Here is an 18478-nt window from a genome sequence, read left to right as displayed (position 1 = left end):
ATCATTATTATTTACATCCCATGCACATCTCTTTTCTTCATAATCGTATTGATATCAGGAATTTCATTCTCGTCTACTTCGATCTGCAAAAAAAAAAAATAGTTACCAACTGATGGTTGGCAAGATATTTAAATTTTAGAAATAGAGAAATTTTTTTTATTTTTTTAGTATTGAAATTTTGGAGATCTAAACTTCAAAAATCTTTCATTTAAAAAAATAAAATTTTAAATTTTTAAATTTTTTTTTTTATTTTCTTATTTCCTTTTTTTTCTTCGTAATAATCCATATCCTCTTTTTCTGAATAATCAAGGAGCTCATGAAATTCTTTTTTTTCTCTTTTTTTTTAAATTTTTTTCTCATGAATGAGGATGTCCATGCCCTTGCCTCTCTCTCCTGAACCCGAACCCACGTCGCCTCCATCGTTACTGTCGACCTCTGTCTTAAGTCCTCCGAACTCCGGCACCTCCCAACCGCCCCCCTCAGTTTTCTTCCTCTGCCGCTCACACTGGCACAACTTGCACAAAAACCTGTATGCTCGAGAAAAACCCCAACTGGAACCTTAGAAACCCCTAAGATCTCCTTGGGTGAGCGATTTTTCTTCTGTGTGAGAGCTCCGGCATCTCCTTTTTGCTTCCTCCCTCTGTGGCTCACGCCGCCACAACCCTCATTTTCCTCAAACTTCATATCACCTAAGCCATGCAGTCTCGATCCAGCACCTTCTCCATTCCTGACATGTCTCAGACCCGATGGGTGGCGGCCTCCATCACTCCATTGTCTTTTTTTTTTTTTATTTTTTTTTATTTCAAACATTCATGAGCCCTCATCCATCTTCTTTCGAGTTTTTTCTTCTCTACACATATGGCGAATAGAGACATGCCCACATGGCGGATAGGGATGCGTGAATGAGTTTGCTCCATTTTAATATATATATATATATATATATATATATATATATATATATATATATATATGATTTGGTAAATTCGGCAATTTTGCCGATTCGTTTGGGCCATGTGATGCCGTGTTCGTGACTGGTTGGATAGTCAGGTTCGGAAGCTTCTAGTCCTGGCAGGTGCAACGCGTGTGAGGCAAAAAGTCGGCAAACGTTCGCCGTCTTTACAAGATGCCTGGTGTTTTCTAATGTTATCGCTGCTAGGGTTTTGTGACGTTTCCCCTTTAAATTCTAGAGAGGAATCGGAGTTTTGCAGCGGCGATCTTCCTGCTAATTGAGGGTTTTGGAATCCCCCCCGGGGCGGCGATGGACTTCGACGAGTACGAATACCTAGAGAAGACGGTGGAGAACCCTGAGGCCCGCAAAGAGAAGGAAGCGGCCAACGGCCATGGGGACATCCCGAATGAGAAGGGCCGGGAGAAGAGCTCCAGGCATCGCGTCTCGGACGACGGCGAGCGCGACTCCGACGACCGCCGCTCAAAGCGGTCGAGGTCGGAAGACGGGAGCGGCCGTGACCGCGACCGGCATCGCGACCGCGAGAGGGGCTCGTCTCGCCACCGCTCCTCGCCCGACCGCGACGAGAGAGAGCGCCACAGGAGCGGGAGGGAGCACAGGGACAGGGACAGGGATAGGGATAGGGATAGGGAGGAGAGGAAGGGGAAGGAGCGCGACAGAGACCGAGAACGGGAGAGGGAGACGGCAAGGGAACGCGAGCGCGAGAAGGAGAGCGAGAGGGAGCGGTTGCGGAGGAGCAGGAGCCGCTCGGAGAGGCTTCGCGAGGAGGAGCGCGAGAGGTACCGGGAGACGAGCAAGGACAGGGAGTACGGAGAAAGGGAAAGAGAAAGAGAGAGGGAATACAAAGAAAGAGATCGAGATCCCAGGTACTGTTCTTGCCCCTCCTTTATTTTATCATCTTCTTTGTGCCAGATGTATTAACCGTAGTTTAATTACCACTTAATTGTTTGCCCTAAATGTGTTAAACATATTGCCTTTCTAGAAGTCGAGTTATCTTAAGATTGGAAGGTTCTTCCAATGAGGAAGATCTCATGTTTAGGGGGCTGGAAACTATAACATGTGTACTCGTTGTCGTTGCTATGAAAGCTCATTTATTTTTGGCGTTAGGGTTTCGAGAATTCTATGAATACGTGTGTGGTAGAGGAAATTTAAGTATATAACTAGTTCAGTATAAACGAGGTGGAACCACTTGAGGCTGCTTGACCACGTGCACTATGCTAAAGACAGGCATCTTGAGGGGTTATTTCTGATACGAGTTAGAACTGTAGGGAAGGGAGGCTAGAGATGACTCAGATGGTGGTGGTGCGAAGCTTGTTAGCTAACTTGAAGATGCTGTCCTGCTCTATGTCAAAGAATCCTTTATTTTTTTTCCTTTGATTAATTTTATTGGGTATTCTCTGGAATTGGATTGCTTGTTGCTAATGGTTTCTTCTTCTTTCATGCTATCAACACATCCATGTTCCCTCTGGGTTTTATGTTACTATTATGATTAAATAATTTGCTTCATTTCTTTGGAGTTATTAGTGCTCAAGATTCATATAGCTTACTGCTGCTATATTTTGAATGTTGAAAATTTTTAATATTGAACATTAATGTGGGAACTCGCAGATGTGCTAGAGCTATCTTCAGATGGTCACTGCAACTGAGCCTGGCTCAGGATCTCAGGTCATGGATCTTAAAGATCCATTCTTACTAGAGTTTCCAAATTTACATTACCATTGAGAGACTGGGACTGGTAGAATGGGAGGTTCCAATTTATAATTTTAGTTATCCTGCATCTCAGAACATGATAGCTGAATTGTATTTGTTCTGTTGCAGAAATGCTGGTGAGGGGAGTCTTGAGCTTTTTCACAGAAGCATTTCATCTTCTGATGCTTATGACCAAATGGGTGTTCGGTTGACTGTAAAGACAGCCTTTTTCTTTTGGTTTTTCTTTTGCAGGATACATCATTTCCACTTTGGTTGGTAGTTTTTGTTGCAAGAAAAAGAGCCTCATTGTGTATTCATAGCATGTCCATAATTTTGTCATTTTGAGGTCAAGTCATGACTTCAAGGATTCTGTTGTATATGAAGTCTAAGTTTTACGCAGTTAAGTTTTAGAAGTCATCATCTAGACTGGCCTTATCATCACAATTTAGGTTCTTAATCGTGCCTAACTATTTTTTCCAATCACATGACACCCAATGTTTTATTCTTTGAAATTTTGGCTTCCCATGTCTGTCACTGAAGTAGCTAGGCGGTCGTCATTTAAGAACTATGTCCATATATACGCATGTATATATGTCTGTATGCATCTGTGTGTACAACATATTATTTTGTATGACTGTGTGCTGCATGGATCAAGGTGGCATGATCATTTGACATATAATGTTGCCTGTGCCTTACTGGCAAGCGACACTAGCGTGATCCAGCTGTATGCTAGTTCTTTCCACCAGACAATGCTAAGGACTGGCATGGTACAGGATGGTTGTACTGCGCCAATGTCAGGTCTTCCCGCACTGGTACATGATACCTTAATCCTTGATGGGTCATGAGTGTATAAGGCTCTGTTTGAATGCTAGCTGTCTGCTGGTTAGGGGATGGTTAGCAGTTTAACCTGCCAAACAAGAGCCCAAAATGCCATGACAACCTTAATAAAGGCTAACTTGGCCTACTTTCTGCGCAACTTATCTTACTAATCCTTGTGATGTCAATCAAAAAAGGGACAACGTTAAGCAGTGGTTAGCTGATTTGGGGTGGTTACCAGTGGTTAGATATCTATCCCCTCGTTAGCTATTCGGCATCCAAATGCAGCCTAAATAGCTAGTGTCATTTGGGGACAGATATTGATTAATTATCTTGACTGAATATCAGGATGTTGGCATCAGTTCTGAAAGACAGCAACTTTAAAGTTTATCATACTCATGCTTAACATGTAGATTGCTAGCAAATTTTCTTTTGTCAATCATTGTATCTTAGATTGTTACTTTACATTGCAAAATGCCATGAGGAGTAACGTTGGTGTTCTATTTGTTGATCGTGATATGTGGGTATCAATGCTAGTTACTTCTCTTTTTACTTGTTGCTCAGTCTGTATGGCCGCCTTTAAAATTTTTGCTTGATTTTCCATGTTCTTACCAAATTTTGGTGTTCCTCTCACATGTAATTTTATGAAAATGTCCCATGTGTTTCTATATTGTTACATCTGTTATATCATTTCTGAGGCCAAAAAAACTCTAATTTCTGTATGATTTTGTTGTATCAAGATACCATGACACTCTTTATAATGATCTTTTGTTTTCATATATAATGATCTCATCTTACAAATCAACAGTTATAATTCCAGGAGAAAATGTTCTTTCTGTTGTAACTACACCAGCTCTTCTCTCTTGTCCATGTTCTAACAGTCTTGTCAAACAAATGGTTTTGATTGTTATAAGCATATATTTTTTTTTCTTTTTTTTTTTCCTGCAGACGATACAAAGAAAAGAAAGAAGAAGCTGCTGAGCTGGAGGCTGATCCAGAACGAGATCAAAGAACTGTATTTGCTTATCAGGTTTTTTTCTTAGGGTTTACCTTTTTATAGAGTAACTCTTCTGCAGTGAGGCAGTTTTTGATTAATATTTATGTGTTTGTATAGATTTGTTTGAAGGCCGATGAAAGAGACGTGTACGAATTCTTTTCAAGGGCTGGAAAGGTCAGTGTGACAAGATATTATATGATTAGATAACACAATCAAGTGATGGTGATGGTGATCGTACTTCTTTTTTTTCCTTTTTTTTGCAATTCAATGCATTTTATATGTGTTTGCTCAATTCATTTGACTTGGCAAGGGGGAATGTAATGATAACAGAAGCAGGAATTTTGGGAAGTAATATTATAGTGGATGGAAAAGGAAAAATGCAAGCAATTCTCGAAGTAGTCCTTACCCTTTGTTCCTTTAGTTAGCTAGTTCTAGAGAAGTACAGAACATGAGTGGCTATCTGACATAAGAAACACATGAGAAATGCATATGGTGTTTTCATATAGCTTCCTTTATCAAAATTAAAAGATATAATTCTAAACATATAGAAGAAAAAGCAGGGAAATTAAGTTAGTAGTGTGTATCCTGGGCTCGGTTATCATGCAACTAGTGTTCGACTCTATCTTAAAGGCAAAGTTAAGAACTCCATACTTTGAATCCACCATAGATGAAAACATTTATATTTCCATGCATTTTCGACATTGTACTAGTAACATCTTATAGCTTGAATCAGCAGAACAAGTCTGTATCTGGTGCTAAGGTCTACTGCGAACCATATGTTAAGCCTTTGTTTGGAATTGGGATAGAGGAAGTTTATCCCTGCTTTATCTGGTATATCTTGCCAAACACAAGATTCTAGGGTCAGGATAAGTATACCCAACAATCAGGCCAGCTATCCCATATAAACTAGGTTTAACTTATACCTGAGGTACCTCAGTATAAGTTTAAACCCAACTAATACTTGGTTTACACCCTCTCCATTATCCCTATCATTTTGAGGAGAAATGACTTATTTATCCCTCCTATATATAATTTAATAATACAACATATGATAACATTATACTAATAATATTATATAATATATTGATAATATAAATTATATACTGTCATCATATTATCTCATGCATAATATATTGTATATTATATTGATGTTAGATTATGTTATACTATATGTTAATATATGATATATTTTAATGTCTAAGATTTCTCTGTTTTGTGGGTCATTCTTCATCATGGACTAAAATTATGTATTTAATTCACAAATAGTATTGAGTCATATAGTTCATGTTTTATTAAATGAACAAACAATAGCGGTGACATGGTCAATATCTATAAAGTATGCAGCATAAAATATTACTTTTGAAATATCTGGGACATTAGTATTACTCTGGTTACCAGTTTGTATAAGCTCCATTATATGCCTGTTGGTTCTGAAATGTGAGACATGTATCTGTACAACAGCGAACTGTGGCATGTTGGTTATGATCAAAATTCTGTTTGATATGAGGTTCGGAATCTTGACATTTAATACAATGAACTTATGTTTAATAACTGCCATCAACCGAAAAGGAATTATTGGATATGCAAGTGAGGAGGACTAACTGGAGAGCAAGTGAACACTTGGTAGCTACTTTTTTTCCGAAAAATAAATAAATATGTCAGTGGGAATAGTTTTATTCTTTCCCTATTTCTGGAAATTACTTCTACTTGTGGTTCAATCTGTTTGAACCCAAGTTGGTTAGATTCCTTTGTAGGTTTTTAAGTAGTGCCAGTCAACCAGCTTCTACTAATCCTGTAATTCCATATAGATCATAATAAGCTGATAGGGTGTCATTATTAACCTAGAACTGTGGGTCATGCCTTGGCCCAAGATGTTATGTTGATGTCCATTTGTATAGGTTCTCCTTTAACTTGGCGTGGTTTAGATGATGTAATTGCTGAGTTTGGTTGGCTGTTCTGCCGAACATCTTAATTACCTTGCTACATCACAAGAACAGAAATAGAAAGTGATTGCAAATACAATTTAATTTGTACTTTGTATAGTGACTATGTATGGACCATTCTAGTGACCAGTGATCCTTAGGCCTGTGGAAGTATCAATCAGCTAGCTCATTTGCATGCTGTGCTTTAAAATGACCCAGTTGACTTTATGATAAATTTTCTGCTAATGCATCTAAATTTTGATGTTGCGGAAATTTTTTAAGCAAACAGATATGTATAGATGATGTAAATTTGAGTTTTGGCATTAACGTTTTGCCTTCATTTTACAGTACACTTTAAATTCATTGCTATGATCTTTTCGTATTCTACAATTTTTTTTGTCAATCGATCTTTTATGATTTGATGGGTACTGTTTTTGGTTTTGTTGGTGCATTTAAATGTGACAGCTTGTTAGATAGGTTGCTTAGTACTATGCATTGGTGTAACCTGTAAGATATGTTGTTGATCCGTGTTTGGTGAGGTGAACTCTCAAAAAGTTGAACTATGTTTTCAGTCTAAATTCATCTAATCTGTTAATCTCTGCTATGTTTAGGTGCGAGACGTCCGTCTCATTATGGATCGCAACTCAAGACGGTCTAAAGGGGTTGGGTATGTTTCTGCTTTACCTAATTTTCTTTGCCAATGTTTCAGTCTAGGCAAATGCTCTTTAGCATTTCTGATTAGGACAGTCTGCTGCTTTCAGTAATTTTGTGGAATAGAGCCTGTATCATTCATTAAAACTTCCCTTGTTCCTCCCAAGCCTTTTTTTTTCTTTGTAGCTAAAAAACTTCCTCGGAGTCATTATGTAAATCCTATTTCTGTCTTCTTCTGTCATATACAGACATCAAAAGAAAAAAAGGGGAAAAAGCAATGGATCTGATCATAATCTCCTGTGGAACAAGTGTTTGTGGGTCACTGCCTTGGGCACTATCTTTGTTATCAACTCTGCTTCCTGGTTTTGTGTTATATAAAATATTGTGTGCAAAAAACTAAATTGAATATGCATCCTGGTTTAAGAGTCTTTGCGACTGGAATTATTGCAAAGCTAAATGCTGCTATATTGACAGAATATAAAAAATTGCTCATCAGAAAGTCATGTTGCACCCAATGTTCTTGCTCTTCATCAAAGTTACTTGATCACTAAAGAGCAACAATAAGTGCATTCCTAGGGAATAGTAAAAGTGAAGCTGGTTAAGTGAAGGTAAACCCTAATTCACCCAATTTTGTATTTTATAATAGCCCAGAATGAAAACTCTTGTGCTCCTATTTTCAACGCAATGTTGGGCAGCCTGCTTCACAAATGCCAAAGAATTCTGCCTTTTTGCTGCAGTGGAAAAATGGAAGTGGAAGACTTTTTAAGCTAAATATCTATTAGAAGTGAGAATTCAAAAGATGATTTCAGGGCATCAATATCTTTAAGACTGTAACAACTACTGGTAGAAAAATGATTAACAAGAACTCTGTTTCAATTGAAGTATTGGGAATCCAGAGCTCAAAGATTTTAAAGGAAGGAAATCCATGTTGGCTAAGCACGGGTGCATGTCCACAACCGAAGCATCACAAAGCATCAGTCTTATTCTCTTCCTGCTTGGTAATTTAGGGATCAAATGCAATGTGATATTGTTCGCATGATGGCTATTCACATCTTCTTATTACTTTGATTATTTGATTGATGCATGGAGCATTCTGCAAGCCGTCACTTTCCTTTTTTGGTCCAAATGTGAAGTGCTTATTTTCTCCTTAGTGGACCAGTTGATGGTAACTGCGGATTGGAATATTTGGAATCATGCAAAAGGTTCCAAAATGCACGTGAAGGGATCTGCTTGTTCATAGATAATGGTAAGAAGAATTGTACCTAAAATGCTGAATCCATGGTCAGGATGCATGTGGTGAGAGCATTTGATGTAGCCTGGCACTGGGAGAGACAAAATATGCATTTGATTAGCCAGTATGGCCTTAAATAATAAGGCATGAGCACCTTGTTTGCTTTCAACAGCAAAGCAGCTTTTTGAGCCATTAAGAATTCTGGACACTTGCTATTGAGAAGTATGGAACTGCGTTAGCAAGTAATTTGATTTTATATGTCAGTTCTTATTGAAAGTGCTTTCCGCTGTGAAAATTGAGTGTTGTTATTGTTATTATCATTTATTGTGTTTCCTTTTTCTTGTAGACTCCTAAATGGAGTCAATTAGTTATGCACAGCAACCCCTTAATGCAAAGCATCGTATGGAAACAAAGTAGTTTTGGTTGATTTTAATTAAGAAAGGGCATGCATTTTTCTTGGCTTTCTCTTTCTTTTAGAACTTTTTTTCCCTCCATTTAATCTTTATTCTTTCTGCTTTCTTTTTACTTATTTGTCCTTGTTTTCTCCCATTCTCCCAGTAGAAGTCAGCTGGTACTTGTCTGTTCAGCTGTTTCCCGACCTGGATGTACTACAGCCCATTTAGGCCTCCATAAATTTCTTGAAATCCTGTAAAAGCTCATCAAGATTCCCATAAATCTTTTCTAACTCAAAAACCTTAATTTCTATTATTTAGCTTCTCCTTTCATTTTGTTTTGGAGGTAATGCAAATCTGGTTATGTTATACAAGAATCTTCTGCTTTCAGTGTTCTAATCTTCCCAAACAGATGAATCATAATCGCTAAAACTTGCTCTAAGACTGAGCTTTTTGCACCCTAATAATATTTATCTTTCTCGTTTCTGCATCTGTCTCTCCTCCCCCATTCCATTAGCATAAAAAGGTGGTATTTTATTAATTTTTATTCAAAAACCTGTAGCAGGTCAGAAAGATCCTGAAATTCACTCCTTTAAGCTTTAGTTTGCATCTCAACCTTGCAAGTCAGTTCTGGCATAGAGCAGGAAGATGTGCTTGTGACAACATGCAGTTCTCAAACAAAGTTGAAAATGAGGGAGAGGAAACCTGAGATATGTAAGAATATGTGCAACTTAGTCCTTTTTTGATGCTATGTTGGTGATCGTAACAGATAGAGTAAACTAAGCATGCAAGTGAGAATGTATCATACTTTACTATCCTATGTTTAGATGATATCTCAGTAGAAGTATGAGTAGCTAGGTGAAACAAGGTTGATTTACTGACCATTTTTAAAGCGAGGGAAATTCCATATTATTGAAGAACTATCAAAGTAACAATATTTAATGGGTGGTGGAATCAAATCTAAAGACAAGTGACAATAATATCTAATTACCAATATCACTTTATGCTTTTAATGCATTTTGGCTATTTTAGTATTTTGTTAGCTATATCAGTGAAAAATTGTCATCATATTTATTTTATATATCAAGAGATAGCACCATAAAAGGTCATGTATTGGAAGTAAAGGAAGCAACACATGCAAAAGAGATAGAGACAGCACTCCATACATCACAATGGGACTGATTAGTTATCATGATATTGGAAAGTTCCATTTTTGGTAAGCCTGTATGAAAGTTGGCATTCAGAAGTTATTGTTTCCCTGTCATTTGCACTAACGGTTGAGATGTTAAGTCAGAGGCCTCATGGTTAGTGTTCTTTATAACTAAAATGCATTTTTGTTGATGAGATGAAGATTCAGTTTTGTTGATGATTACAGAAAATAGGTCCTGTGTCCATTTGAAGTGGATGGATATAGAGAATGCAATAGTGCAGATGATTATAAGGTTCTCACTAAAGTTGATGGTTTGGAAAGTTAACTGGGATATTCTTTCTACTTATAATGTGAAAAGGAGACCAGTCATTTTTGTCAAAAAGATTAGCAGTAGGGTGATACTAGGTTGTTTAGACTGTTGTTCGATCACTTATTTGCCATAAATACATCAATAGGGCTGTTGATGTTTGTGAGTTGAAATATTGGGTGATCAAGAAGGTAAAAAACATTGGTAATCAAGAAAGATTTGAAGGCTATGGGGTATGTGGAGCAAGAGCTAGAAGTTAGAATCAGATATGAGATGGTAGAATATGAATAGATGGATTCGTTATTTTTGATGGAAATGGTGAATTGGTTGATTGAAAGAAACTTGATTATTGCTCTTCCAGCTCACCTAGACTGCAATCAAGCCATTAAGGGAAGTCATGACTTGATAGAATGATTATAATTGATATATGATGTTTAACCTTAGAATCTTAGATGGTCAATATGCCTGTTTTTTGCACATGTGGTTGTTTTTCTACTATTCATCAACTTTTGTTTCTTTGATCGTTAGAAGTAAGAGCTCTTTTTAGAAAAAAGAAAAACTGTATAAAAAAGTAGTATGTCTCACTTGAATCTGCAGGTACATTGAGTTCTATGATGCTATGTCAGTTCCCATGGCGATAGCTCTCTCTGGCCAGCCTCTTCTTGGCCAACCAGTAATGGTCAAACCCTCAGAGGCAGAAAAGAATCTTGCCCAGTCAAATACTTCTGTAGGTGGGGCAGCTGGGCTTACCGGACCTTATTCAGCTGCAGCTAGAAAGTTGTATGTTGGCAATCTTCACTTCAACATGACAGAGGATCAACTTCGACAGGTTAGTAACAAAAGAGGCTCCTGAATTTTGACCAGCGAACTAATATTTAGAGGGATATTGGTGTGAGATGGTAAAAAATGTTTTATCATCTGTCTCTTAATATGTTCTGTTTATGATTGCGTGTGCATTATTTATTACTCAATACTTGTTCTCCTTGATTTTTAATACATCTATTCAGGTGTTTGAACCATTTGGTCAAGTGGAGCTGGTCCAGTTGCCCCTTGATGAGACCGGGCATTGCAAGGGTTTTGGTTTTGTTCAGGTGAGTGATGTCCTAAAATTGTTTGCTTATGGCATCTCAAACTGAGGCTTATGGGTCATGATGGTTTTTTGTAGTTTGCACGCCTTGAAGATGCCAAAGCTGCTCAAAGTTTAAATGGACAACTGGAAATTGCTGGCAGGACAATTAAGGTAGTTCTTATTTTTTACATGATCATGTTGATAAATGGAGAATAGTGGATAATTGCGTTTGGAATGTACTATTATATGTGTTTCACTTATTTCTAGGTTTCAACTGTAACCGACCAAGCTGGAATGCGAGATGCTGGAGCAAATGCTGGCGATCTTGATGATGATGAAGGTGGAGGCTTGGTTTGTATCTTCTCCTTTTTGACCTGTTTTCACAATTGAAATCCTTGTCTGTGGGTTTATTGTTATTATGTATGAGCACCTTGCATTTGAAATGCTCTTCAAACATCCACAATCATCTTTTTTCTTTAAGTTTGTTAGTTTTGTTCACCATTATTCTTATCAAGGAAGTTCTGATCTTATTTATGTGTAGATGAAATAGTAACAATTAGCATTTTTCTTTTTTCTTTGCTTACTACCAAAAATTAACAGGGTTTGAACTCTGAACACTGCATGACATTTTCTATCTCATGTTCGCTGCAGTCCTTGTCAATTAGCCCTAGCATTCAAATTCTCCGAAATGCTCAGCAGTTTAGAACTGAAGAACTGGAAAATTAGAAGGTGCATGCATGATTCAGTCTATAATGCCAATACATGGTGATTTAAGCTTGGCATATTGAAACTTCTCTGCATATCAGAAATACTAAGATTCTGTTTAGCTTAATTATGCTGGATAATTTTTTTATAATCATTCTATTGTACTTCCACCCAATTGATATGTTAACCTGCTTGTGAAAGGATAATACCTGATTTTGTGCATTGTATAACTTTCTTACTATTGAAGACTGCGCTCTTTAAATATTTTCTTTGTTTTAGAGATGGCATGACTCATACTAATTTTGTTTGCAGTCTCTAAATGCTCATTCTAGAGCTCTCCTTATGCAGAAGTTGGACCGGACTGGCACTGCTACCAGGTTTGGAGCTATTGAGCCTGTACATATATTTAAAAATGTACTTTTATAAAAGATCTGTAATAGTGAGCTCATGGGTAAGGCTTATTGCCACCAAAGATAATCTATTCCTAGTAAAAAAGTTGGGCTTGGATCAGGTCTAAGCCTTTTTTTAAAGTTTAATTCCGAAGTATATTTGCCTGGGCTTGGGCTTTTAGGATTTTAAACAAAATTTTATTACGCCCTACATTCTTGGTATTGCCTGGCCTGACCAAGATATTGAGCTGGATTTTGGTCTCGTGTGTTTTAACCAGTTTCAGGTCCTGGGCCTGGGCCTGAGCCTGCTGGTTTCAGCCCTGGGCGGGGCTTCTGCAGGCCTTGGCTGTGCGCCAGTCTAGCCAGTTGTTTCCCTTACTTATGGAGATACAATGAAGAAAAAAAGATTCATACAATATCTTGCTTATGGCTTTCCCTGCTTCTTTAACCATTTGGCTTACTGGATGTCTCTTTAAATATTTTTTTGTTATCTGCAGTGTCGCTGGTGCACTTGTTGCTCCCGCTGCCAATTCTACAGCTCCAACTCTGCCAACTGCATCAGTTCTTGGTGTTCCTCAAATGGTTGCTCCTCTTCTACAGCCCACTGTACCTGCACTTGCAGGATTACCAGCTTCAAGTCTTGCTGTTGCTTCCACAACCACACAACCTGTTGAAACTGTTGGGATACCTAGTGAATGTTTGCTGCTAAAGAATTTGTTTGATCCAAATGTGGAGGTTGGTTGGGCTCTCTCTCTCTCACACACACACACACACACACACTCACATGTGTGTGTGTGCGTGTGTGCACAACAATGACACATTGATAAGTATGCTAAAGAAAAACTTTTGTGGCAGACGGAACCGGATTTTGATTTAGATATTAAAGAAGATGTTCAAGATGAATGCTCCAAGTTTGGCACTGTGAAGCACATTTTTGTGGACAAGTGAGTGACCACTGCTTGTTGGTTTTATCAGTTTTATTTTATTCAGCTATTTGGTAAGCTCCACGTTGATAGTATATTTTGTTGCTTATAATTTTTGTTGTGACTTTTGCTTGTGAGCATAATGCTCGCAATTATCCATTTTTATTTTCCCAGTGTTGATGCCTAGATTTCCGCTTCAACAATTTTGTTGCTTGTATTATTGTTGTGAGGTCTGCATGTGAACATGATCTCTGCCATCTATCTTTTTCTATTTTCCCAGTTTTGATGCCTAGCTTTCAGTCCATAAATTGAAACCTATGATGTGTTAAAGACACATTGCAATGGCTATCTATGTCATACAATAACACCAGCACACTTCTTGAAGTATGCCCACCAGAAGTAGCTCAAAATTAGTATTAATTAAAAAGTTTTCTCTTGATGGGATACTCTTATCATACATGCGTCAAGGTATACTTCCTGAAGTGGCAAATTTTCAAAGTGGTACTTGTGATATTGAAGCTTGACAATGATCTCCTAGTTATCATATGGATTGAAATCAATTTGATCATTTTGTTTGTATGTGGCCTTTTCCCCCTTAGTTTTTTCTCTTTTCCTAATTTGACACAAAGGATTTGCATGAGCTTGAACTGACCTTTTGGTTGCGTAGCAGATATATACTTGCAGATATAGGATAATACATATGATGACTGTAGAGAGACAGCATATACATTGATTTTGTGTGCCGCCATATAATGGTTTGGACAATCTATTGAGTTGGACAACTGCATCATGGGTTATCATGTGCATTTCCTATCCATGCGAAGGACCTCTAAATCTGTATAATATACTGGGACTCTACTATGATCCATAACTAAGATGTTCAGGATCCTAATTCCCCTGCAATAAGCTGGAACTCTGATATGATCCATTCTTAAGGATCATAGTTCCAGGTAATAACCTAAAACTCAACTATGATCCCTTATTCCTTTATTAAGAATCCTGTGCAGAACAAAGCTGCAATTTGACTGAATTTTTCACTCAAGAATTGATATTCAAATATGTTATCTCAAATGCAATCAAAATAATATTCAAAGTTTTTATAACTGGGCATAGTGTGTTTGCACCAATTTTTTATCTGAGATGCCACGGTAAATCATATGTTCCCAACCAATCAAGACTGGTTGGGGAAATGTTTTAGGAATGCTCTGCACCTTGAATATTTGTGCCTTATAAAACTCGTCTGAGAAGGATATTTGGAACTTCCAAGATTTGGACTTTGGTGACACTGAGCTCGTTCCATGATGCATATGCCTCTTCTGGAATTCAAGATGACTCTGGTTGTATTTAGCTTCCCAAGTTGAACAATGTACAACCTTGATCCTGTAGCATCAGTTACCGAGATAACTTGTCCAAAGAGGATATTCGCAACTTTTTAAGTCTTGAACTTAAATGTCGTTTGCCACGGTATTAAACTCTTTCCTTGATGTGCATGCTATATTTGTACATTCAAGATGACCCTGAATGTGTTTTAGTTTCCATATGTTGAAGCACATATAACCTTGATAATATAGAATGGATCTTATTTGTCTTATTTTCTGGAAGCAGGAATACTGCTGGCCATGTGTATCTGCGTTTTGACAATATAACTTCAGCCATGAATGCACAGCGTGCACTCCACGGAAGGTGGTTTGCTGGAAAGATGATTACAGCAACATTCATGGTGATGCACTCTTGCATTCTTCTGTTTTGTTAATTGGGCTGCATTTTTTTGGTTTGCTGACTCTGGTTTCTCATTTTTCAGCTCCCCCAGCAATATGAAGCTAAATTTCCAAGCAAAAGTTAAGTTGTTCATAGTAACTAAGATTTATTTGCGAGGACACAAGTATTAATCGAGAAACATGTGTCAGTAAAGTTTTAGGACAACTTGCTAGGATGGGGTATTGTGTCGTGTTCTGTCATGCATGAATCCATTTGTGCCTCGAGAGGTATGCTACTGATATAGGGAGTTCTAGTCAAAGCTTCATGTTTGTCACCTCAATGTGCCTTTTTTTTTTTGTTTAAAGCCCTTGGTGTTAAGGTGCTCAAGGCCTATTAGGAGAAATTTGTAGAACAGCCCTGCTGAATGTCCTGGTTGTTGTTTCGTGCAGTTTGGTCAACTTTTGTTTTGTATACGTGTATGTTGGAGAGAAATGCGAGCTCTTTTGTGTCACGGTGGAAGAAGAAATATTTCTGAGACTTGGAACACTATTATCTATCCACCTATCGTTTGCAGTGAATCTAAAATTTATTAGATCAATTCTTATTCAAAAGACGCACGTCCAGATACAACCCTTTAACAATGGGCGTTCCATAGCTTTTCATTGGCAAGTGTTATTTGCAGTTGCAACTTAAAATTCCAAAAATAATGTTTTGGCGAGGCTATTCTCAAAAAAAAAAAAAAATTGTTGTGTTGAGCTTCCTGTGAATACAAGTTCATTGGCATTTTACCTCCTATTCTTTATGTTTGAATGTCAACATGCTGTAAATGAAGTATCACATATGTTTGCATCTACCGCAGGAGGGGATGGAGAAAATTATTGCTTTTACCAAACGGCTTTTTCTGAAGTTAACCAAATAAATCCTAGTGGGCGGGAGCAGAGATGGCTTTCTTGAGTAATTTTGCGGTAATATGTTTGGACCCTAAATCTTTATCAAGAGCAAATCTTAGGAAAGGGTGTGCCAACCTTTATTGCGCGGTCCTGCCGGTGAAGATAATGACTTTTCATTAGTTGATTCGGCTGTAAATTTCTTAGTTGGATGGCAATAAACATTTGTGTATGGTCTTAAGATTTGAATACTGGGAGCTTTTTGACACATCGTGTCCTTTCTTCTCATCCCTTTCTTCTCCATAACTTAAAAAAGGTGAACTCTTATGGTCCCGTTAGTGACAACCTGGTATGCTTGTCTACAGGGACCATAGGACCATATAGAGATCTTTTTGTCCACGAGTGCTTGACTTCTCATCTTCTCCTTCTCTGGTGTCTGGAAGTGCCTTGGAATATCTGTGATTCTTATGCTTTCTATCCCTCCAATCCTTCTAGGAGCTACTCCAGTTTCACCAATTAAAAGTTCGAGCCCATCGGCCTATCTTGCTTGATGGGCATGCGTTAGATGAGTAGTCTGATGAAGAAGTTGAGCGCTTTGGCACTTATGGAAGGGAACGTGCTTGCCTGGTAAGATCTTGTTTGGCTAAACTTTTGAAGTGTTAGATCTTTAAAAATATTTTGAGATGGTATAGTATTATTTGATAAAAAATTAGAAAGCTAAAAAGATTTATTTAAAAAAAAATTTTATTTTAAAGCTTTTCTCAAAAATATTTTTTGACTAATATCTGAAAGTTATTGTAATTTAAATAAATTTTTTCTAATAACTGAAATGTCTACGAAAAAATCTCATAATTACATCTTATATCATATCATATCATAATATTATACTATGAATATAATATAATATAATAATAAATTAATATTATGATATATTATAATCATATGATATTGTATTATAAAAATATAATTTGTTATAATAATATTTAATAATAATAGAATATTATTATGTTATAATAATATAATATAATTTGTTATATTATAATTTATTATTAGATTAGATTATAATCTATTATATTACATTACATTATATATTATATCATAATTATAATAATATTATATTATAGTATAATAGTATATTATATTGTGATATTATATTATATTATATGATAATAATATTATATAATATAATAATATTTTAATAGTAATAGTAATATAATTATATTATAATATATTATAATTTTTCATTACCAATATATTATATTGCATTATAAATTATATTATAATTATAATAATATTATAATATTATGTTACATTATTTGATCATAATATTATATAATATAATAATATTTAAATATATAATAATATATAATATTATTTTTTATTATTTTTTACTGTGCAATATCGTGCAATGTCTTTTATTATCATTTTATCATATCAAAAATATTTTTTTATTTTAGTTATCAAATATATGTTAAAGTTTTAAAATATTTTATAAATATAATTACTAAACCACAAGTATTTTTTGTAGAAATTCTACTTCCAAAAACTCTATTTTTAAAATCTCCAAAAGCTCTACTATCAATAATAATTTTAAACAAAATTTAGGTCATTAGCAAACTATGCCACTGCAATTTCTCAACCTATAAGATTACTGATCAATGTCCTGCAGTCTTGTTTAAGCCACAACTTGAGCAGACTCTTATGGTGGTTGATTTGAATATTAGTTTTTTTTTTTTTTTTTTTTTTCTGTAAATTGATAGCCGGTGCTTTCATTGACCGGAATATAACTTTTAGTTTCTATTGACTGGGATTTTAAAATCCATCCCCATGTTTTGAAGTCTCTTTGATTCCTAGTTTTTGACAGCTACATACACTTGTTCTCCAATACACACGTACTTACAAGTAACTGGGTACACAGATATAAGTGTGTGCATGGATACTATGACTATATGAAAGGACAACGTAGCTGTATGTAGAGAGAACATGACTGTTTGTAAAAACTAATATAAACGTACATTGTATGAGTGTAAGTGTTTGCAAATCCTATATAACAATGTACAAGATTAAAAGTTAAATAATAATGATCAAGAGACCATATTTTAAAATCTGTGTACACAAAGGACCAGGTATTAAGTCTCACTTATTTTACTTTTGACATACCCCTTTATTTATTGATTTATTTTTTTGGTAAAGAAATGGAGATCCTATATTATTAGCGTCTCATATAAGCAATGACCACTCGAGAGCTATGGCTACGTTTACATAAAAATGCTCCAATTAAACAACATGGTTCGTGCTCATAATAATTTGATATCATTCAAGCATAAACTCGATCATTTTCGACAATTTCTAGCAGAAATACCTTTTAAATCTTCATCAACAACACAAGCTAAGCGTTCATCTTCTGTAGGGCTGGTCGAGGTTTATACGACTTAAAACTACTGCCATGGTCGTGGCACTGCCGCTTTCCCCTGCCTCGGTTTGAATTTTTGAAACGTTGCACTTTTCATGTTCTAGCGCGAACCGTCTGACGCCGTCACTTTTTTTTTCTATCAAAAAACTCGCATACGTTGTCCGTTCATGGATCGCAATCAGGCGGCTGAGAAAATCCTTGACATGATTGTAATTTCTGTTAAAAAGAGGAGTATAATAGTCTTTTCGGTTAACCCTAGCGGTGAGGCCGGT

At 36.4% G+C, this 18478-nt stretch overlaps 1 protein-coding gene across 1 annotated transcript; it reads left to right on the top strand.

Annotated features, from left to right (window-relative positions):
- The first annotated feature begins 1151 nt into the window (after positions 1 to 1151).
- On the top strand, positions 1152 to 15504 carry LOC105044012 (uncharacterized). The gene is made up of 13 exons (XM_010921781.4): positions 1152 to 1833; positions 4421 to 4502; positions 4587 to 4643; positions 7003 to 7058; positions 10720 to 10951; positions 11130 to 11213; positions 11288 to 11362; positions 11459 to 11542; positions 12209 to 12273; positions 12783 to 13020; positions 13141 to 13229; positions 14814 to 14928; positions 15010 to 15504. The coding sequence occupies exons 1-13, from the start codon at positions 1259 to 1261 to the stop codon at positions 15049 to 15051; spliced, it is 1794 nt and encodes a 597-aa protein (XP_010920083.1). The 5' UTR covers positions 1152 to 1258; the 3' UTR covers positions 15052 to 15504.
- The last annotated feature ends 2974 nt before the right edge of the window (positions 15505 to 18478 follow it).

This window comes from Elaeis guineensis, chromosome 4 (genome assembly GCF_000442705.2).
Source record: "Elaeis guineensis isolate ETL-2024a chromosome 4, EG11, whole genome shotgun sequence".
Lineage (NCBI taxonomy): Eukaryota > Viridiplantae > Streptophyta > Magnoliopsida > Arecales > Arecaceae > Elaeis > Elaeis guineensis.
Note: the sequence above shows the minus strand (reverse complement) of the source record. Positions and strands in the feature narration are given on the sequence as shown.